The sequence below is a fragment of the Macrosteles quadrilineatus genome, unplaced genomic scaffold, assembly GCF_028750875.1.
Source record: "Macrosteles quadrilineatus isolate MER2022 unplaced genomic scaffold, UCM_ALF_1.0 Scaffold_4__1_contigs__length_99947679, whole genome shotgun sequence".
NCBI lineage: Eukaryota > Metazoa > Arthropoda > Insecta > Hemiptera > Cicadellidae > Macrosteles > Macrosteles quadrilineatus.
The window spans coordinates 94,171,159-94,195,828 of NW_026542597.1; the positions used below are offsets into that span (position 1 = coordinate 94,171,159).

General features: G+C 35.6%; 1 protein-coding gene across 1 annotated transcript in view; it reads right to left on the reverse strand.

The window, feature by feature from the left end:
- Positions 1 to 281: 281 nt before the first annotated feature.
- The window catches only part of LOC128991495 (phospholipid-transporting ATPase ABCA1-like), a 236,586-nt gene continuing 212,197 nt past the window's right edge, over positions 282 to 24,670 (reverse strand). Inside the window, exons 32-38 of the mRNA XM_054414419.1 lie at positions 24,009 to 24,206; positions 21,956 to 22,090; positions 6,807 to 6,882; positions 6,389 to 6,509; positions 5,616 to 5,844; positions 5,348 to 5,456; positions 282 to 541 (exon numbers count right to left, since the gene is read on the reverse strand). Coding sequence (XP_054270394.1) covers positions 519 to 541; positions 5,348 to 5,456; positions 5,616 to 5,844; positions 6,389 to 6,509; positions 6,807 to 6,882; positions 21,956 to 22,090; positions 24,009 to 24,206 — 891 coding nt within the window. The 3' untranslated portion in view covers positions 282 to 518. The remainder of the gene's footprint in view (positions 542 to 5,347; positions 5,457 to 5,615; positions 5,845 to 6,388; positions 6,510 to 6,806; positions 6,883 to 21,955; positions 22,091 to 24,008; positions 24,207 to 24,670) is intronic.

Consider the following 24,670-nt stretch of genomic DNA (forward strand, 5'->3'; position numbering starts at 1 on the left):
GATGAGTGTAGGATGAGTGGCCTGATCTTGTAGTCTTGTTAGTGACTATGGCCGACTTATTCCTTAGACACAGCTGTTAATTAATAGCCCATACAGCTAATGGCAACCAAGGGACCTACAGTTTATAGTGGAATCCGAACCACATTTTTGCCTTGGTATATACAATTTGGTATAATTTTCAGGATATTACTGCGGATAGTCGTAGTACTCACTAGTGCGGACGTTAATCCACACCAGGGAGTATCGCATCCACAGTGCATACCTATAAATATCCACAATTCGTAACCTCCTAGTAGCTGGATTACACGACGACGCCACCCGTCCCATTTATAAAAACAAAAGAAAAGTTTTTATACGTATAAAAACAAAAGTATGCATAAAGTAAAGTACAAACATAACAATATGTTCTAAAAATAAAAATCACAGCAAGAGTAAGTAGTATACAAGCTATACTAGAGAGACACGACACAGTCATGTAAGATGTGAGTATTGCACCAAACAAATGCCAAAGATCCACTTCATACTTCTTGCTCTTGGGTACCTGTAAACATAAACTAAGTATTAAATTGAGACAGGAAGATGTCAGCCTTAAAAATGCTAAAAAAATGGTATTTTCTTGGGGCCTTTGAAACTGGACATATACATTTTCAAAACAAACACTTCAAAATTAGTCATACACACAATAATAGTGTATTAACACTACAACTATACACTGATAGTGACGATGTCTATTGCTAATTTGTAATGTGCTGAATGACTGAATAAATGCTTTATTAACTGATAAATAAGGGTCTGTGGTGCACCGATAACGTCAATAAGGTATGGCTCTGGTCTAATTACCATCATCGGTTCGGTACAGTATTTTACTCACATCCTAACTTGTAAAATGTTAATAGTTTAGTATAAAATGAATGCGTTTTAAAAATTTGATAAAAATATGCTCATAAACAAGCAAACTACAACAGTTTACAATTTTCTCCATAAAAGTAACATGGGAATTTTAAATTTACAGTTTTTTTTTTATTTTCTCCGTAGCCATTAGGCGCATAATAACGCTTCAATATACTTAATTATTTGTTTTTTTAAGCTCTACAAAATGGTTTGGAAAGAAGTTGCTAAATTATGTTATTAGGGTCAAAAACTGTAAAAACCCATTTTTACCCCATAAAACCGATCATGCTGGTTCGCGAACTTGTTCGAATAAACGTTGGTTTATATGTTTGTACTACATTTCATCAAAATTGGAAAATATTTGCTCGAGTTATCGCGCTAACGTACACATATATAAATATATATATGAATTTGAAAGGATGGTGTTATCGGCTTCTAGAGACCTCAGAACGAAAAAGGAAATCGCTCCCGGGTCGAGGTCTCACTACGAGTACTACAGTAATAACTTATTCTCGATATGGAAAATTCGCTAAAAATGTATTCCAAGGAGTACCACAAGTAAGACGACCACTTGGAGGACAAAGCAATGAAAGACTTCTCCAGACTTTCCCCAGCCTGTTCATTTATGAAAGCCTTAATTATGTCCATGAAAATAAAAAAGATTTTGAAAAGTTCTTAATAAAAAATAAATACAACACTAGGAACAAGAACCTTTACAGTTACCCAATCCATCGGACAACAAAATTTGAAAAATGTCCTTTTTATACAGGCCTGAAGCTGTACAACCATTTGCCGAATAAATTTAAACAATTGGCAGTAAATGTTTTTAAAGTTAAAACTAGGTGGCGTTCGCAGAGGCATCCACAAAATTGAGCGGAGTCATCAAGGGTTCATATTATATTGTTTTTGTCATACTGCAGTAAAAACAGTCGTCATTGGTGAATGCTTTGTGGGTCTAAAGTAGCATTTTTACTCTTTAGGGAATACAATTCGTTTTTAGCCTCTATGGAATAAAACTCAGCTGTTGTCAACTCAGTTGTAAATTTCTATATTGTAAACTATTGAATACGTATCGAAATATGTAACGATTCGTGCTTCATAATCATTTTAACCTACAGTCTACAGTCTCTTCCCATAGCATTTTAGCATTGCAGACACATTAATCCATTCCCACACTCAACACTGTCCACCTTTACTACTTCCTTCAACATCCCCTACGTCGTGGACCTGTTTCCCTCTCTTCCCATAGCATTTTAGGATTGCAGATACATTAATGTAATTGCCAAATACACTTCCCACACTCTGCACTGCAAGCCTTACTACTTCCTTCACCATTTCCTACGTCATAGACCTGTTTCCATCCCTTCTCATAGCATTTAAGTATTAGATACATTTATCTAACTGTCCAAACGGTTCCCTCACTTTGCACTGCCAGCTTTTACTACTTCCTTCACTACTTCCTACGTCGTGGGGCCTGTTTCCTTCCCTTCTCATAGCATTTTAGGATTGAAGATACATTAATCTAACTGCCACAGACGGTTCTCACAATATGTTCATACTTTACTACTTCCTAAGCCACTTCCTACATCGTGGACCTGTTTTCATCACTTTCTATAGCATTTTAGTATTTTAGATACGTTAATCTAATTGCCACAAACATTGCCCACATTCCGCACTGCTAGCCTTTACTACTTCTTTCACCATTTTCTATGTCGTGGCCATGCTTCCATCCCTTCTCATAGCATTTCAGCATTGCAGATACATTAATCTAACTGCTACAAACGGTTTCCAGTTCCCAAACTCCACACTGCTCACCTTACTACTTCCTTCACCTCTTCTTACGTCGCAGACCTGTTTCCCTCTCTTCCCATAGAATTTTAAGATTTTAGATACCAAGATACCTTAATCTAATCGTCATAAACAGTTCCCACATCCCCTTCATCACTTTCTACGTCACGGACCTGGTTACCTTCTTTCCCTTAGCATTATTAGAATGCAAATACCTTAATCTATTGGTCATAAACAGATCCCACACTCCGGACAGCTCGCCTTGACTACTTCCTTCACCACTTCGTACATCGCAGACCTGTTTTCCTCCCGTCCCAAAGCATTTTAGGAATTTTGATACCATAATCTAATAGTCATAAACAGTTTCCACACTCCAGACCTGCCTTGACTATTTCCTTCACCACTTCCTACATCGCAGACCTGTTTTCCTCCCTTCCCATAGCATTTTAGGATTGCAAATACCTTAATCTAATGGTCATAAACAGATCCCATACCCCGAACAGCTCGCCTTTACTACTTCCTTCACCACTTCCCACGTCGCGGACCTGTTTCCTTCCCTTCCAATAGCATTTTAGGATTGTAGATACCTTAATCTAATGGTCATAAACAGATCCCATACCCCGAACAGCTCGCCTTGACTACTTCCTTCACCACTTCCTACGTCGCGGACCTGTTTCCTCCCTTCCCATAGAATTTTAGGAATGCAGATACCTACCTAAATCTAATCGTCATAAACAGTTTCCACACTCCAGACTGCTCACCTTTACTACTTCCTTCACCACTTCCTACGTCACGGACCTCAAGCTCGTGTCGTCATTTGATTATATTTATGATCCATACTACCGTTTATGTTCTAATGTCTGTGGAATAATTCTAACAGCTATTTATTTATCTACTGCATTCAAAAGTCAACAGCTGATCATATGTCTTTGTTTATGTGTCAATTACTGCTTCCATAAGGATTACATTGAAACTTTGAGACCCAGTGGGGCGGATTCCTGAGAGACTTTTTTAACGCCATATAGATGTTGGCACTCACCGATATGGTCTTTATCACCATGCAAAATTTGAAAACGATTGATTCAGCCGTCTAGGAGGAGTTTGCGTATTACGAAATGCATAAAAGTCGACGTATAAGAGCTTCGCTCGCTCCGCTCACTCCGCTCAAATTAAAGAAATTCTACTGGATAAGGTTTATTATTCCATCTCAGACTTTTTAGCAGACACCTCCTTGGGTTAGTCATTGTACATTTTTATTGTTATTGTAATCTTCTATGTTTTATGTAAAATGTTTTTTCCATTGTATTTTATTATTAAGATTTATGTAATTGACAAGACACCAGTTACTGCTATAAGCACCCAATGTAACGTTATTTGTGTCAATAAATTGATTTGATTTGATTTGATTTGGGATCAACATTAGAAAGAGGCAAGGGATAGAAGATAATGGGAGGCCAAAATTCTCTTAAGGTTTCAGTGGCCACTGAGGTAAAATAACGTACAATGTAAGTGATAGTATACTATGGAAGGTGGTGTAGCTTCAGTACTTTAAACCAGTGTGTGAGAATCGACCGCCAATCTACTTCAAGGCTTTTCATATCAACAAAATTACAGATTTATTGTAAAAGTATCGGATTTAAAATACATATCGTATAGGCCTATAAATGGATGAAAGAAATATGTGGTCTTGTGGTATTTGTTTACAAGATGATTTTCCCTAATTATGTGTGTAAACTAGCTGTTCTGAACTATATTTAGTTTTAATCAAATGCTTAATTGCCGTAAGTAGGAAGGGACAAAATCTAGTTTTTATTTTTTTATTTTACGTTATGTTAAATAAATCGTTCATCATTATTTCATTCAAGTGAAATTCTGTTCTAAATTTGGCTCCAATCTTGAGTGGCAATGATGATGACCCCCTGAATATTAATTAATAAATCTGTAGGAATTACTGTAATTAATATTCAGAGCCAATAATCTTGAAACAATAACTAAGTTACAAACATGTTCATGATTCCTGGACTAATAACATGTTGTTGGCTGGGTTATCTAAAGAAAATTAAGGTGTGACTGTTTTGGCAAGACAAAACTATCACGTAGAAACGAATAACAACAATATTATATCTTATTTGTCTAAACTGTCTAAATGCCATCACAAATCGTCCATGACTATGTCACCTAGCTGTTTCCTGTTTCCCACCTTTGTTGGCATGCGTTAAGGACAGACTACTTTTGAATGGAGTATCCTTTTTGAGGTAATGAAAATTTGACCTAATGCAACAGCGAAATAGATTTGTTTTTAAAATCTCTGTTCTTCACTGGAGTTTTTCATTACGTTGAATTTTGATTAGATCAAACGCATCTAAACAGACTTTTTTTGTAGAGCTAGCTTGATTATCTAAAGAGACTTGAATCAATAAATATATTACTTTCATCATATTTTCATAAAACTATCTTTATAATATAAGATAAGAACCAAAACTAGTTACTACTACAACAACAAAAAATACCTATGGTATTGAGACAGACCATTTTATGTATGACAAAGTAATCTTGAGGCTACACAACCTTTTGAGAAAAAAAGGGTTGAACTTTTTATTTTATGAGGCACATTTAGTTACATAACAAGAGATTACTAAACAAAGCTGACCATGTTTCATCAACTCACCTTTACAGCACTTATTACACTGAAGTACAATGGCTCGTCGTACATTCCTAAAAACATTTGATTTTGATTTCATGGCATCCGATTGTTCACTAGCAAACCGCAGAAAGACCTAAACATAAACAACAAATAATTTCACTTAATAGTCTGTTCACAACATTTAGACGTTTTGGGTGGAAGTTATTTGACTTAAATGAACTTTACAAGATATATTAAGTCAATCACATGATTAAGTTTAGATAAACATTGAATTTAATATATATTGTCTTACTTCTTCTAGAGTTGTTTGTGATACGGAGAAGTCCAGGATTAGTCCAGACTGCTTGGCCTCCTCCATGGTTTGGAAAACCAGGTCTAGTGGAGCAGTCAGCTGATATCTCAGCTGATTATAGTGGGCCTCTACCAGGCTTGCAGACGACAAGTTGTCTCTGACAAACTCCTCCACTTGCTCTGCCTTGCCTGTCTGACATCTCATTATCAAGCTGTACCCGCCCCCATACCTGCATCAAACAATATAACCAGTGAACCTTCCTCTACACCTCTAGCCATTCAATTGGTTTTGAATCCCCTTATTTTATTTATATACAATAGTCTCTCGACTGGTTTAAACAGGCTGGTTTAAACAGGCGGCTGGCTGGATTTAGGAAAAGGCAGGACCATAAATGTTCCAACAAAAAGTCCTGAACTGGACATTGTGTTATTGTCAGTCAGCTTGATTGGTTACTGTATCTACAATGTGATACTATGAGTTGTAATATGTAATATGAGTTACAATACCAACTTTATTTATGTTATAGGGTGTTGTAAATTTTAGAGGTAAAAACCAGGAAGCATAAACAATTTTAAATCTACAGTATTTTTTTCATCTGGAACAATCAGAACTCAAAATAGTCACTGGCCACAGGTCATAAAATTTCACCTGCTTCCAACCCCGTTAAAATTTGATTACACAGTTAAATCCTTATTAATACTTGATGGATTCTTTGAAAATAATGCTTAACAAAATCTAATACTGCTCATCATAATAAAGTAACTAAAACTGACTTGGACTTGAGGTGCTGTGAGCTTCCCAGGCACTTGAACTCTCCATTGACCATGATGGTGAGTCTGGTACACAGGGCTTGGCACTCCTCCATACTGTGACTGGTGAGGATAACAGAACGTCCTGTAACATATGTAATGCCTGTACTTCATTCAACAACCATATCAAATATATAAAATATGAAAAATATTTTATATATGATAAATCAATTTAATATGTTATAGCAATAGAAGTGATTACATTTTCAAAACAAAAGTATCCCTAAACTTTGAATTTAGGTAGATTTAAAATATTTTAAAGGAATATAGTTCAGTTAGCTTCCATAGTAGTTTTAAACAGTTACACGGCATAAAACTGAGATTTTTCCAAATATAGGACGAAAATCTACCTTCTATTATTTACATATATTTGTTTTCATACCTTGACGATTCACATCTTGTATGCAACTCCATAAGAACCTTCTGGACTTAGGATCCATTCCAGTGGTGGGTTCATCCTTAAAATATATATTTTTTTCATTTTAGAAACAAACAAGATAATTGCACAGTATCAGTTACATTAAGTTATTTCATAAAACTTGTTAGTTCCGTCCGGTTCACTGTAGAGTTTGTGTTTTATTTACGATTTGTTTCTTGTTATTTCAGTAATTTAAAACCTTTTTCAATCAAATAAAACAATCTAATTATAAACAACTCTAATTATAAACAACCCCCCGATGGTATCCTTGCCTTGGAGTGGCGGTGGGGCTTGCGTGCTCTGACAACCTCGAGAGCTATGCCGGCGGTAGCGTAGCTACTGGTAGGGCCTCCCTTGCCAGACAGGTCTTCGTGAGGTAGGAGCCAGACAAGAAGGGATACCCTGGTCCTCCAGGTTGGGAGTGCGTTGGGCCGACAACCCACCTCGTAAAAAAAATTCTGTTACGAATCACCAACATACAGTCTCGGATCAGGATGGAACTAATCGGAACAAGACCCGGCTATGTCAGAAGGACTTGAGAATGGGAACATGGAATGTACGAAGCCTAGCAATACCTGGTGCAGTGGACGTCCTAGCAAATGAGCTAAATAAATACAACATGGATGTAGTTGCTCTCCAAGAGACAAGATGGCCACTAGCAGGAAGAATCAATACCAAAGATTATATTGTTTACTATAGTGGTTCAAACGATGGAAGATATTATGGAGGAGTAGGTTTTGCCATAAAAAAACATGGGCCAATGCTGTGATAGCCTTTAACTCGTTCAACGAGCGTATGTGCAATATTAGAATTAAGGGTAAATTTAGAAATATGTCTATAGTTAGTATCTACGCACCAACAGAAGAAGCAGATGGAGAAGAAAAAGATATATTTTATGGATCGCTTGAAGCATTAACATCTAAGTTACCAAAGTATGACCTTAGAATAGTCCTGGGGGATGCCAATGCAAAAATTGGCAAGGAAAGCATATGGGAAGTAGTTGCTGGTAAGCATAGCCTTCATGAAGTTACCAATGATAACGGAGTAAGACTCCTTAGTTTTAGTGAAGTAATGAATCTCAAAGTAGTAAGCACTGTGTTTACACACAAAAACATACACAAGGAAACATGGGTGTCTCGAAATGGTTCAATTAAAAACCAAATTGATCATGTCCTTGTTGACCAAAGACACAAATCAAGCATCCTAGATGTTCATAGTCTCAGAAGTGCAGAATGTGGGTCAGACCACTATTTAATATTAGTAAAAGTAAAGCAGCGCATAGCGGTAGAAAAGAGGAAAAACTCTAGTCAGGTAGAAAGATGGGACATCGGAAAACTGAAGAAAAAAGAGGTTGTGGATGAGTTCCGTCTGAAGTTGGAAAATCGGTTCAGAATCCTAGAAGACACAGAGAATACTTTGGAAAACAACTGGGATACTTTTAAAACGATAGTGCAAGAAACTACAAAAGAAGTATGTGGAAAAGCAAAGAGGCCGAAAAAGAAACCCTGGTTTGATGACGAATGTCAACATAAAATAAAAGAAAGAAAAGATCTCAAAGAAATCTGGTTAGCAAATCCAAATGATGGAAATAAGAGAAGATATACCGATGCCTGTAAAGAGACGACTAGACTTCTAAGGTTTAAAAAAGGCAATATGTAAATAGTCTTCTAGAGAAAGCACAAAACGAAAGTGATAAGAATCCTAGAAGTTTCTATAAGACAGTCAAACTATTTAGTGGAGGATACAATCCCAATTCTTATGGTGTTAAGAAGAATGAAGAAATTGTCACTGAGAAATCCAAAGTGTTAGATATCTGGAAAGATTATTTTCAAGATTTATTAAATGGAGATGAGGACACTGATAGAGTGAATGCTCCAAAATAAATTAATGTTCAACCAAACATTGAAGCACCGACTGTAGAAGAAGTACAGGAAACTATTAAGAATATGAAAAACAACAAAGCCCCTGGAGACGACGGAATAAGTGCTGAAATATTGAAAGCTGGAGGACCTGAACTAGCAAAAAGGTTACATAAATTAATATTACAAGTATGGAAGGAAGAAAATGTACCGGAAGATTGGAGAAATGCAATAATAATCCCAATCCACAAAAAGGGTCATAAATGGGACCTAAATAACTACTGAGGAATATCATTACTAAGTACTTCCTATAAGGTAATGTCCAAGATAATCCAGAAGAGACTTGAGGAATACACAGAGGAAATAATTGAAGAGCACCAGGCTGGTTTTCAAAGAGGCAGGTCCACAACAGATCAAATTTACATTCTTAAGGAAGCAATAGCTAAATATTGGGACTTTGGTAAATCTTTCTATGGCCTATTTATCGATTTTAGCAAAGCGTATGATAGCATTCATAGGAAACAAATTTGGTATAGAATGGAAAGTTTTGGAATTCCAGATAAACTAATAAAATTGGCTACTTTAAGTGTTAATGGCTCTAAGAGCAAGGTTAAGATAGAAAATGACTACTCAACATCCTTTGACATAAAAACAGGAGTTAGGCAGGGAGATATTATATCACCTACACTCTTCAATATAGCTCTTGAGGGAGCACTTAAAGAGCTGAAGAATACAGAATATGGCATAAGAATTGGAAGGAAGATAAGCGTGCTCGCCTTTGCAGATGATGTAGTACTGCTTGCAGAAACCAGAGAAAAACTCCAGGAAATGTTTGAAATCCTTAAAACAGAAACAAGAGCAGTGGGCCTGAAAATAAATTACAACAAAACAAAACTTGTCAAATTTGGAAGGGGAGCAGAGAACGAGGAGAACATGACAGAAATAGAACAACAGTATGAACAAGTTGAGTCTTTTAAATATTTAGGAGTTATTGTCAGCTCACAAAGTGAGGAACACATAGAAATAAAGAATAGAATAAACCTAGCCAGTAGAAGTATGTATGCTCTAAACAAATTATTATCATCAAGATTATTGTCTCATCACACTAAACTTAAAATTTACAAAACTATCATAAGACCTGTCCTTCTCTATGGAGCTGAAACCTGGATTATCGATAAAAACACAGAGAAAAAACTTATTACTTTTGAAAATAAAGTCCTGCGCAAAATCTTTGGCCCTACTAAAGAAGGAGATGTGTGGAGAATTAAACATAATCAGGAACTAAGAGACCTGTTCAAGGAGCCAGATATAATTGCAGAGGCTAAAAGCAGGAGGCTTCGATGGACGGGCCACATCATTAGAAGAGAGGAAGCTAGCACACTTTATCAAATATGGAAAAGTGACCCACTGGGGAGGAGACCACGAGGGAGACCGAGGAAACGCTGGACGGATGAAGTAAAGAAAGATATGACCAGGATGGAAGTTAATGAAGATACCGCAAGAGACAGGGCGACGTGGAGACAGTGTGTTGGTGAGGCCAAGTACCACTTGGGGTACAAATGGCCATGGGAGTAAGAGTAAGTAATTATAAACAATAATTCGTTCCCTAGTTTTATAACCAAACAGTCAAGCATAAATAATGAAACTAACCCTAAAACAATGGAAACAAAATTTTGTCAACACTAGCGCTCAGTATCAGTATCACCGGACATCATACTTGGGAATAACGAATAGAAATTCTAACGAATAGCGCTATTCGTTCGTTTTTTCAGTTTTTAAAAGAGCTGGAAATAACTTCTACTCAGTTAGTTTTATAGCCAATGAATAGATAATATATTCGCTAGTTTTACATCGTTAGTTTTTTGCTCAGGCGAAAGTATTTCCAATACGGGTTATTTATTTTATGTGTTCAGTGAGGGTTGCGTGAGTACGTGAGAGGTCAGCGCCCTTGTTGACAAACAACGTGGGGGTGGAGAAAGAGAAAGTCAAAGTCCAGTTGCTTTGGTATGCAGCGGACCCGGGGGGGCGGGACAATGGCAGCCAATAACAACACCCCAAGCACCGAAGTGTGGGAAGGGGGAATGTTTGTTTAGGGATTGATATGTACAGTAATTGTAATGTTAAGTGTCAAAACATTGTCTTCACTTCAGTCGATGTTCATAAACTGACCGTGACAGGTGTTAATTCATTTGTTTTGGCCCAAGTATTTCTTAGTTGACTTGTCGTTATATATATTTTAATGATAGTTAAATATTTTTAATATATAAGTTATTAAGGTGAACAGTTTTAATTAAGTACAGTAGATAAATAACATTTGTTTGCAATGGCGGGCGAGTGTGGTATCAAGTGGCCAAACTTAAGTGACATATTTCAACAAGTTGAAAGAAAAAGTATATGATGGTCTCGTTTTTAACTTGAAGTGGAATATATATTATTTAATGGATATAATTTTTATTTTTAGTACAGTTATAGTGTATTTTTAATGTGTTTACCATGCTCTTTTAAACACTATCTCACCACAAATAGGTATCTTTTAAAACTAGTAGTAAACTATACTTTTATCACACTGGGAAAACTACTAACATCAGACATAAAAAAATTATCTGATATTTCGTAATCCATTAATTGTTTCTAAGTTAAACACAAGTACCTGGGGACCGAGCTTTGCTCGGGGAAAATCTTTCCCCCACTCTGTGATGCCAACCTTTACTACTTCCTTGACCATTTCCTACTTCATGGACATGTTTCCATCCCTTCTCATATCATTTCAGTAATTCAATTGCAGATACATAAATCTAACTGTTACAATTGGTTTCCAGTTCCCAGACTCCACACTGCTCGCCTTTACTACTTCCTTCACCTCTTCCTACGTCGCGGACCTGTTTCCCTCCCTTCCCATAGCATTTTAAGATTGTAGATACCTTAATCTAATCGTCATAAACAGTTCCCACACTCTGGACCGCTTACCTTTACTACTTCCTTCACCACTTCCTACGTCGCGGACCTGTTTCCCTCCCATCCCATAGCATTTTAGGATTGTATATTTCTTAACCTAATCGTCAGAGACAGATTAAATAGGTTATATACCTTACGTCGTCAATCCTAAAATTAGTCTATGGCGACTAGTTTCGAAACATCAAGGTTTCAGTGTCGAGCCTCTTGCCTCTTAAAAATATTGTGACATCTTTTCGTCGTCATTATACATAGTACATTTGACGTATACACACGAACACGGACACAAACTATTTACAAAAATTAATGCCCGGCCGGCCATAAGTACCACGGTGACGGACACGATACAACTAACTGACTCCTGTCTGTTGACATTGACCTTGGAGGGGGTGAAACAGCTGATTGTGAGCGCTTCCGTTATCAATGTCCTCAATCCTATCAAATATTATGTTGCGACCAAAATTTAGTTTTTCATTTAAAATGTTGTGAGGATGTTTTTTTGTTGCTTTGTAGATTTCTAAGCTTTCTAGAACATTCATTAAGGAGCCTTTGGTGCATTTTTGTAGAATATTTAGGCTATCATTGCAGCTATTAACATTGTGGTTTTCATTAATCAGGTGTTCGGCGAACTTAGAGTGTTGGGTTCTCGATTTAGGTTTAGGAAGGTGTTCATTAAACCTTTTCTTGAACGAACGACCTGTTTGTCCTATATATATTTTAGGACAGTCACTGCAAGATAGTTTATATACTCCAGTGTCTTCGAGGCTGTTTGAATGAGTTATTTCGGTAGTGCGTGGATTTAGGAGGCTTTCTAATTTATTCGAAGTTTTGCAAGCTAAAGTTACGTTATGTTTCTTCAATTCGTTTTTCAGTGTGTAGTGTAGATTGCTACCATATTCTATGGATATAAATTTTTTAACGGGTTTTTCAGTTTGCTTTTTGTTTTTTTGTTTACGGATGATATTATCGATAATGTTACTGTTATACCCATTGTTGACGGCTATGCACTTTAATAATGTATATTCGTAATTGTATTCTGCTTGGGTCATGGGTATTTTTAGAAGCCTGTTAACAAAACTTTTGTAAGCAGCCATCTTATGGGATTGTGGATGATTAGATGATGCGTGGATGGTATGGTCTGTTGTTGTAGGCTTTCTATAAATTTTGTAGGCAATTTTGTTGTTATTTTTGGTCATTGTGAGATCTAGGAAGTTAATTGAATTATTATTTTCGACTTCGAGCGTGAATTTGATGTTCTGAGTAATATTGTTCAAGTAATTATTCAAAAGTTGTAGTTGCCTTGGATTGCCATTAAAAATCAAAAATGTGTCATCGACGTATCTTTTATAAAACATTATTTTCTTAGAAAATTTATTGCTGTCGGAGAGGATGTTTTTGTTTTCAAAACTATTGAGGTATATTTCGGAGAGCACACTTGATAACGGAGAGCCCATAGTGAGTCCCTCTTCTTGTAGGTAATATTTCCCGTTAAAAGTAAAGTAGTTCTGGTCTAGTGTTGTTTTCAATAGGTATATTAATTCATTAATAGCGTCATTTAGCGTTGGGAGTTAGTAGACAGGTTTTCTCTAGCTAACTCTAACGTTTCCTGTATTGGGACATAGGTGTATAAGTTTACAATATCCAGTGATGCTAAAGAATGTCGGTTTTCTATTTTAATATCTTTCAGCAAATCTACTAGCTCTAAGCTATTTTTTAGGCTATGGTTCTCATTCAGTTTGATGTTATTTCTAAGAATTTTGTCTAGAACCTTTGCAATTTTGTAGGAAGGTGCTGAGGTGAAATTTACCAGAGGTCGGATAGGCATGGTCTCTTTGTGTATTTTTGGTAATCCCCTCAATGTTGGGGCCTTAGGATTAATCATTTTGAGGTAGATGCTTCGGTCTCCATTGATGATATGTTGTGATTTATTTATAGCATTTTTTTAATTTTTGTGTGAAAAAGGTCGGTAGGATCTTTAGATATTTCTTTGATGTTGTTATTGTTTATGAAATCTAAAACTTTGTTGTTGCAATCGTCAGTTTTCAAGATCACAATGCACTGCCCAACCCTGTCAACCAAAAGGCCTGGCAATGGGCTCTCCCTTATCAAGTTTACTCGCCAACGTATATCTTAACCATATTGAAAATAAATATATATTTTCAGACCTAAACAAACAAAAAAACGGAATATCACCATTATGTTGATGACACAATTCTTATTTTCAAGGGTAACAGAAGACAGCTCGACATTCTACACAAGTTCCTCAACAATATAACGCCTAATTTGAAATTTACTATGGAAACTGAACAATCAAATAAAATAAATTTCCTGGATATCACAATAGAAAAGATAGATAACAGATTAGATTTTAGCATATATAGAAAGCCTACCACGTCAAACCAAACCATTCACAGCACGTCTTACCACCCAGTATCACATAAACTGGCCGCCTACAATAGCATGGTATATCGCCTATTACATATCCCAATGACAGAGCAGAACTACAATAGAGAACTGAAAATCATCAAGCAAATCGCCGTATCTAATGGGTATAATATTCAAATGGTTGACAACTTAGTAGGGATGGTCAAGTCTCGAAATTTCGGGAAATTTTACATCTCGTTACACGAGACAAGATTTCTTTTTGGCCGAGATTTTTATCGAGACGAGAATAAAAATAAAAAAAATTAAAAACGCCTGCAGAAAGTAAATGCAATACCCGCAATACAGGAGCGTGTTGTAGTTGCGTTTCCTTTGCGAAGGCGTTCTTATTTAATTAATTCTTTAACCCTCCCAGTGTTACTTGACGAAAATTCGACAAGCAGCACACTTTGTGTAGTGTTACTTGTCGATTTTTAGACGCACGAACATCGTTTACGGCGAAGGCTCTATGACTGACTGAATCGAGTTAGGTATCGTTCTTTCCGTAATATTCTAAGCTTTCTGCAGAGGTCTGTCTCTAAGCGCTATTCATTTTAGTTCCGAAAATATTGTAGCAGACAGCTGACGCTGCTGACGTGCGTGTATTTGTAAACAGCTAGGTTACCCTCGGACCGATGACTGATGTGTTTTATTACGTTTATCATTGTTTTAGTGTTAAAAATCAAAAGTAGTGATATACGTGGTGCATTATAAGAAGATTTAAGTGGTTTTGAAGTGCTGGTTGATGATCCTGAAGAAGTAGGTAGTGATATTGATGTAAATTATCAGCCAGATTCCTAGCTATGGTTAGGCTATGCATTCTTAGCTAAACGCTATGTACTGAAATCTGTTTTTTGCCCATAACTTATTTATTTGCAAATCTACTTCCTTATATTATTATATATTTGTAATCCTCATAAAATTTAGAACAAAGTGGCTATTTTCAAATATTTATAGGCCTATAATTTATACAATTTCATTGAGCGCGAACTTATTTTTTTTTTGAAAATTTTCAAAATTATAATTTTTTTTACCTAAAAATTTTTTTTTGAAAAAAATGTTCCTTATGTTCTATATATAATATTGAAGCACATGATTTTCCAAACAAAATGGTATATAGAACAGTAGAATTAACATTGTTTTAAGCTTCTCAGATCCGTTTTAATAAAACCTTGCAAATGCGCCAAAAATAGGTGGACATTAAGGCCTAAACTATGGACACTTGGAGGGTTAAATGTAAATATTACTTTAATTATTTTAATAATATTACTTTAATAACATTTGAGAAGTTTTGTTAAGTGGAAGCAGTGTGAGGAATGTTTTATTACTATAAAAAGTCAAAACAAGTAACTATTTTATAAAAATGAATATTGCTTTTATTTTATGATTTATTTTATTTTAGGATAAGTTGAACTCTAATCCTAACTGATATCACTATGTTTCCTAATTTTAGGCATTTTTAATAAGTTAGGCGTGATTAATAAAAAAATGTGATGCTGATGTTTTTTAATAAAAGATTGTAAATATTCTTGCCTATTATCATTATTTTTGTATTTAAACAGTCATCTAACAATGTTACAAAATCAGGTAAAAATTTTGAACGTGCATTTCCCGTTGTGTATGAGAAGGGAAATCCCGTCTCGATCTCGTCTCGAAATTTTATGAGAAATAAAAAATCTCGTCTCGTCTTGTCTCGAACTAAAAATTCAATCTCGTCCATCCCTACAACTTAGTAAAGAAATACAAAAATAAACAAAATCAAAATCAGAACTTAACCCCGCAAAACCAAAAAATTGTCTGCTTAGATTATTCTCACCACCTACAGCACAGCCTAAAGAATGAGTTGGAAAAGCATGGGATCAAACTAGCTTTCAGAACTAGCAATAAAGTTATCAATAAGTTAAAACCTAAGATAAATAAAAATAAAGCTGACCAATCAGGTGTATATAAAATCAAATGTGCTAGTTGCCCGAGTACATACATTGGAAAAACAGGACGATCCTTTAGCATTAGGTACAAAGAACATCGCCCTAACGGAAAAACTGACAAACAGAAATCCACGTGCGCGCAACACCTGGTTGATAACAATCACGACTTACTTGATTTGGACAACGGCTTAGAAATTCTACACGCCTGTATTAATTCAAATAGATTAGATACCCTTGAAGAATATGAGATTTATAAAGCTCATAAAATAAAAAGCAACAATGAACCCATACTAAATGATCAATTACAATTTAAATCCCACACCATTTTTAATAACATTATCAAACGGAGCAAGCCACAGACAAGGGATCAAAGTCCATCAGAAAATACCGCCACAGCTGGAACGAACTAGAAGTTCAGCTAGAAGTCAGCTTCCGTACTCGTAGCAATCATGTACGCGACAGGCCTGTCTCTTGTTTTACGTGTTTTTTTGTTTTTATCGTGTTCGTGTATGTGTACAGTTTAACGACGCCAATTCAGGTGGATGTATGTATATTTGAGGATGGCATTTTGATGCCGAAACAGCTGTAATCTACAGAAACTTCAGAGCTGTGAGGAGGTATTTATATTATATTAGTCATCAATTCAGCTCAGGGGCTAAACCATGTCTATTGAACTGTAATAAATTGAATTGTCAAACATTTGTGAAAAATCCTAAAAAATGCTACAACTGTCGCGGTTACGGCCGACTAGAGCATTGAATGGTCCCCTCAAATCAATCCATCATTGGGGATTTCCATGACTTTCCATGACTTCTTGCCTATTTCCATGACTTTCCATGACTATCCCTGACTTTCCAGAATGTGGACACCCTGTTTTTCCAACTTTTGCTGGATCACTAATTCTAAGGAAATTGCCTGTCTCTATAAAGGAGGAATAAAATTATAAATCATTTAGAGCTAAATTTAACAAATATTTTATAGGAAAGGCGCCTTATACAATAGAAAAACTCATTGAATAAATTCTTTAATAATTTAGTACTTAAAATGTAATACCTAGGCTAGTTTACTACTTTATATTTGTCACTATTTTTGTACCAATGTACATGTAAGGAAAATAAAGATGTTTTTAATTTGAATTTCAATGTTGAAAAAACGTCCCTGGAAAGTGGAAACTAAAATGAAAATTATTATCTTATGAAGATTTTGTTTTCAGTCTAAAACGTCGTAATACGCAGTCTATCCGAAAAATTCAGATATATAACTAGTAGTGTCGGATATCAAATTTGAGCTCGGGTCGGTTACAGGTATCCGAACCAAACCGAATCCTACCCAATTTTTCAGATACCCGAACACCTCTAAATGATAAGGTCTTAATCATCATACAAAATTTAAAAACTATTGCTTCAGCCATCTAGCAGAAGTTTGTATGTGACGAAAAACATAAGGGACCAAGTACGAGGGCAGTTCGGAAAATAACCTCCGTTTGCTTCTTGGGCGGGAAGTAGGGGTGGTAGCACAGCCATTTTTGCTCCTGCGATTGTCACAGGTCAGTTGGCGTCCACCCGTGGTAGTGTAAAGGTCGTCCGAGCGCTAGTTTTTTTGTCATCGCTAGTCAAAATGAGTACTGCAATCGTAAATCCCACCAAGTGTGAGGTGCGTGCTGTGATTCAGTTATTCGTAGCTAAACAGTATTGAAATGAATGAAATGAAATCAACTTTATTCATAATTTGCAAACATGTGCACGAATGGCGTCATTACATTGGATCAAAATCATAATGCTTAATCCTAAAAAAGTACAAGACATAATCACTATTGAAAATGTTCTTATTCTAATACATTATGTAGAAGGAAATATTCATTCTTTGAGTACAGGGGTTTAGTTAAAAGGTACATCTTTAGCTTATTTATACATTTTGTAGTTTTTGTATAGTCCTTTAATTTTGTTGGAAGAGCATTGTAACATTTGATACCCATGCTGCTATATCGGCAGCAGCTATTTATAGAGAACTTTGTGCTGTGTATGGACCTAAAATAATAAGTGAAGGAACACCTTTACTTATTATTTACTGACCACAGATGGCCTGCCACTTCTTTCTTCATTGTGCACGTTCGTTAGGCCATTTAGTTGTTCGGGAATGGGTTCGCTCGTTTAAAAATGGTCTAACGAACATGCACAATGAAGAAAGAAGTGGCAGACCATCAGTGGTCAGTGATGAACTGGTTGAGAAAATCAACGCAAAGATGCGTAATAACTGACGATTCACCATCTCAGAACTTTCAGATGAATTTTCTCAAATATCCAGGACTGTTCTGTACGAAGTTGTGACTGATAGGTTAGGTTACCATAAATTTTGTTCCCAAAATCCTTTCAGAAAACCACAAGACTCAACAAATGACATCGGGTCTGGACTTTTTGACTCAATACGACAAGGAAGAAGAAAATTTTGACTGAATTGTGACTGGCTATGAAACCTGGGTAAGATACGTGAATCCTGAAACTGAAGAACAGTCTAAGTTGTGGGGTCATACGGAATCGCCACACAAATCGACAAAAGCCTGGCAAGATGAAAAAAAAATAAGCTCATGGCAACTGTGTTTTGGGACTCCGAAGGGGTGCTGCTGGTTGAGTTTATGGAACCTGGTGCAACAATAAATGCGGATTCGCAAGTTGAAACTCTGAAGAACCTAAGACGGGCGATCCCAATCAAACGCCGCGGTCTTCTGTTGTCTGGTGTCGACCTTCTGCATGACAACGCACGTCCTCTTACTGCCCAGAAAATTAAGGCCCTTTTGGACCAGTTCAAATGGGATGTTTTTACACATCCTCCATACAGCCCAGACTGGCTCCGAGCGACTACCACCTCTTCATTCCCATGAAAAAATGGCTTGGCTCCCAGAGATTTGAGGATGATGAGGAACTGAAAAATGCAGTCACAGGATGGCTCAAGGCATTGGCGGGTGATTTTTTTTAAGAGGGAATTTCAAAGTTAGTCCATAGATATGATAAGTGTTTAAATGTCCAAGGAAACTATGTTGAAAAGTAGAGGAAAGACGTAGTTTTAAGATGTAGGTAGGTATATAATAAAAAAATTGTTTCTACTTTTGTGTTCTATTTATAGAAAACCGGAGGTTACTTTCCAAACAGCCCTCTTATAAGAGCTTCATTCACTCCACCCAATGAAGTAAATGCCTGTTGATATATGTATATATGTAAAGTAGTAGTAGTACCTGGTATGTATGTATATGTATAGTTGATGCCCATGTTTACTGAGGTATTACTCTTTGTGCTTTGTGTATTGTCTTTTAAGTGGTTTTGCATTTCCCATACAGAATTCAATATGTCGGCTCAAGGCTCGATTACTGCAGCCTATTGTATTTCAGTCTATGATGATTTCAATTTATAATAAATACGAGGTGTTAGCCCGTCCTACGTACGGGAGTAGTCAGTTAAAACGGAGTTGGCCTATAATTCAGAACAGCTAGTTTACACGTATAAAGACAAATTTTATTGCAGCCTACAGTAGAAGGAGTAATTATCAATTGAGAAGTGTATAGAGGCCTAGTCAATGATATCACCTTCCATCGCATAGCCTACCTACCTCTTCCATAATCAATATCACCAATAATAATAAATAAACAATAAACCGAAAATATCCAATAAAATTCACAGTACACATAATTATAACGTTGGTGTCCTGACATCATCAAACGAATCGTCCACACACATCCTATATGTCAATTTCACTGCATCCATTAACATCAATTTCTGCTAAATAAATAAGTAAGTGTAAACAAAGAAAAGTAAACACAACAACATATAGTTTGTTTTGGTAAACAGCTGAGTCAAAAATAAAATAATATTCATTTGAACAAATGAACTGGTCACATGTTGAAGGAATTAAATACCCCCGCCGCAGCAAACCTGCCGACTAAGCGAATTTCCATTTGTCTGAATTGATTTTCAGTTAAATATATTTTAATAACATTAGGTTTAACGAGTACCTAGGTTTGCTGCTACAAGGAAACTAATAAAGTGTGTTTTTGAGTAGAATATTGATAGATTTGTACAAAATAAATAAATTTGCCAAGTTTGATCAAAATATATTCATAAAAAAGCAAACTACAACATTTGACAATATTCTCCATAAGAATAACATGGGAATTTTAAATTTACAATTTTTTAAATTTTCTCCGTTACTAATAATCAAACAAAAATACTTTTATATACTAAATTATTTGTTTTTTTAAGCTCTTTAAAAAGGTCTAAAGAGAAATTGGGAAATTTTGTGTTTTGAGGGTCAAAAGTGAGAAAAACCAATTTTTACCCCATAAAACCCCCCGTAAAGCCCCGTTCCCATGGTCCGATCGTGCTGGTTCGCGAACTCATTCAAGTTTATCCCGCTTTACACCTTTAAATCAAATTTCATCAAAATCGGACAAAAATTACTCAAGTTATCGCGTTCACGGACGTATATATATATATATATATATATATATATATATATATATGTCTATATATATATATATATATATACATATATAAAAATTTGAACGAATAGTGTTTTTGGCCTCTGGGGACATCAAAATGAAAAAGTAAATCGGTCCCAGGTCTAGGTCTTACCGTGCCACCTACGGTAATAGCTACTTCCCTATAGGGAAATTCGCTAAAACGTAAAACACGCTAGTAAAGCTAGTGACGTAATTAATTGTCTATGTTTATGATCCATTCCGTTATTAGTTCCAATATCCTTGATAATCAAACCACCCTCATTGAATCAATACACATCGTAATTCCCCATATTCATTAATGTAAACTATAAAATATTCAGCGCCTCCAAACGTAACCACAACTAAACACACGCCAAACAACTTTTTTTAGATTTCATAAAAGGATGGTTAGTCTAATTGCAGTATCCTAGGTCAATGATGACTTTGTGTTAAATCTATGTCATTCGTCTGTATATCTTTGAATAACACCCGTCTGAGGTTGTGGTGGTAATTTAAAATTGTATTCCTGAGGATTCTTGATCCCCATCTTTATGACATCAATATTTCCGGGCCTAATCCAAACAAAGTTCAAGCATTCAAAAACATTGATTGTAAACAAAAAGCTGCCAACATGAATTAAAATATGTAAAAATTGTGGTTTTCCTACCCTTTCTAAAAAAGTTGAGCAGTAAAATAATTTGCATATATTTTTTATTTAACTCATGTACAGAGCCTCGACTTGTACACATCGATGGTGTTACTTATCTCGGTGGTCTACTAATCTTACTTATTTCCTATAATCAATGACAAAATCAGAGTAAATAACCTCATAGTTCTATAGGGCATTTTTATAACTAACCAGCTGTTAGTTAAAACAAATTATATTGCTCTAAAACAAATCAAAGATTACAAAGATTGCTTTAAAAAATAATTTGAACATCCTAGTATTTTACTATGTATATTAAATTAATCTGTCATCCTCTTACAGAAGAATTGAACGTATCAATAATTACATTACTGACAGCATTACACATTTTAAATAAGTCAACCCTAAGTATGTCTTTACATTTTTATCCAAATGCTGAATTTGTGACACAAAAGCTGAATGTTTACAGCTGTTATGTTAAGCAAATTATTTTATGCCAAAAGCTAGTTTAGAATCTTAGCGTCGGCTGCTAGACTTTTTAAAAATTAAAACTTAATTTCTAAAAAACTGGGACCCTAAACTAAAATTGTGGCTTCGACATTCCCTAGTTCTCAAAATTATCTTTCTTTCAACACAAAAATCATGAAAATCCGTCGAGTGGTTGATTCAGAATCGTGAAATAAAAAAACCCTGTTTCGTTTTAATATTATAGATTATTGAAACTTAAGTTGTGTTTTATTCAAGACATACATCAATGCCATTGACCTGATTGAGGGATGACGTTTGAGCTGTCAGTACTTGTAGTATTGTTAACTTACCAAGTAAACTATTGGAGGCTTGCCTAGCAGAGCTATGGCAGTGGAGAGTTTCCTCTTGTTGCCTCCAGATAGAGTTCCTGCGAGTCTATCACTGTAGTGACCAAGTCTCAGGTACTTGAGACTGAGGTCTACTTCCTGTGTACAACAACAGTGTCATCATAATGGAACATCATATACAAGAGTGTCAAATCACCAAAGGAGATCCAGACTCGCTAAACTGGTTTACGTTAATTGGTCATAAGGGATGATATATGCAGATTGTTTTTATTGATTACTATAGCCATGTTACTACACAACTATAAGAATGAAATTAGTTGTACCGGTAACTAAAAAAACTGATATTTGTTAAATTTACTAAGACTCTTTGTGACCGATGCAGCTGTAAGTGACAGCAGTTATAAATTCAATATCAACTACTAGTAGGGGCACAAGTCCCTAAAAAGCTCAAATGTAAAACAAATTAAATTATTGTAACTGAGCAGAGCGATGCGAAGCTCTTTGTGATCGACATCAATGCAAACTTTCTAACACAACAACTCAATAACGGTTGAACATATTTAAGCCAAACTTGCCAAGATTGTTTTGTCAAATGTTTGAAAGGTTTAGACAAAACCAATTTCAATTTTTGATAATGCCTATATAATTTAAAAGTAACTCAAGGTTTTCAATTTTAACATTGGCCTTATGGGTGGGTTACCATGTTGGTTACAAAATAGCGACGTAAATGTTAACAAAACAAAGAATCATAGCATATGTTAAAATCAAGCCACGACCTAAACACCATACAAAGGAGAAAAATTTGGATGATGACCACTGATCAAATAATACAGAGAAAGTCTTAAGTTTACATTTAAGTCACAATTTTGAAACGACCACTGTTGGAATAGCAAAGTATTTTACAGATTTGATTTAGGTAGCTACATAAGGTTATAACAAATAACATTAATCTTATGTTATTGGGAATTAAACCAACTACATGATTCCACAGTTTTAAACAACTAGGCATTCTTAAATCAATATTTTTATCTAAATAGACTATTTTGAGCATGCTTTCTTATTATTTACTTTGAAATATTTTTGATGATATCATCGTGTAGGCAACACACTTGTTGTATTGATTTTTGGGTTGGCAACGACATGGGGTATATTATTGCCCAAGAAGGATAAAGTATTTTTTACGTATTTGATTTACAAGAAAATAATACCTAATTCGCATAAGAGTGTCATATCAAGGAAAATTTCAGAATGCATTCTCAAAAACTGCCTGACATGAAAAGAAAAAGAAGATGAGCAATAAATGCCCGAAACACACGAACAACTATATCTGGCAATGTTTTCAGATAGTATAATGTAGAACACTTGCTTGAAAACACAGCTTAAATGTAGAAAATTTAAGAAAATAAACCTCATAAGGTATGGGGACAAATTTGTGCAATTCTCTCAAAGCAGGCATACATCTGCTAATAGTATGGATCTATGCAGGATTATTTCTGCCTGAATTGCAAAATCTGTCCAAGATTGAGAAAATGAGATTGAGCCATCTGTCATGATTCTACTACTTATCACACACTTATAAACTTACATAAAAATACACAAATTTGCAAATTGCAAAGTAAAAGATATCATTGATTTCAACACTCGACATAACAAAAAAGTCTCAACATTGACAACGTTATTCCTGGTTTTAATACAGTTGCAGAAATTGGCTGGCAAATAAATAATCCCAATGTTAATATTGTGTACTGGCGTAAACATTTAAAGTTTGATCTAATTTTGTGTTAAAAGTTAGGGATTTTCACTATTTTTTTTACCGTCACGGGATAAAGACCTTTAATTCGCTCTACGACTTCCCACAATTTTGACGAAAAAGAATCCCCTTACGTAATTAAATATACAGATGTAAAAAATATGCATAACAAAGTTGTTCTTTCTTGGCATTATATTAATAAAACACAAATTTTCAAAGTTTGAAAAAAATTAAATCATACTTATATAGTTAATACATATTATTGCAAAAAGATTTTATACACAAAGAAAATTGTAAACACATTACTTGTTGAATCTTAGCTCTTGGAATATTCCTGAGTCGGGCGTATAACTCAAGGTGTTCTCTTGGAGTGAGGAGAGGGTCAAGAGCATCAAACAGAGGACAATAACCGAGGAGAGACCTGACAGTATCCAGCTCCGAGGCAACATCGTGACCTTGTACTGAAGCCGATCCTCTGGTCATGGCAGTAGCTCCAGTTAACATCTGTAAAACACATCAACATGAGTACAACAACCTAGGAGAGACCTGACAGTATCCAGCTCCGAGGCAAGATCATGACCTTGTACTGAGGCCGATCCTCTGGTCATGGCAGTAGCTCCAGTTAACATCTGTAAAACACATCAAACTTGGGACAATAACCGAGGAGAGACCTGAAAGTATCCAGCTCTGAGGCAACATTGTGACCTAGTACTGAGGCCGATCCTCTGGTCAAGGCAGTAGCTCCAGTTAACAACTGTAAAACACATCAAACTTGGGACAATAACCGAGGAGAGACCTGAAAGTATCCAGCTCTGAGGCAACATTGTGACCTAGTACTGAGGCCGATCCTCTGGTCAAGGCAGTAGCTCCAGTTAACAACTGTAAAACACATCAAACTTGGGACAATAACCGAGGAGAGGCCTGACAGTATCCAGCTCTGAGGCAACATTGTGAGCTTGTACTGAGGC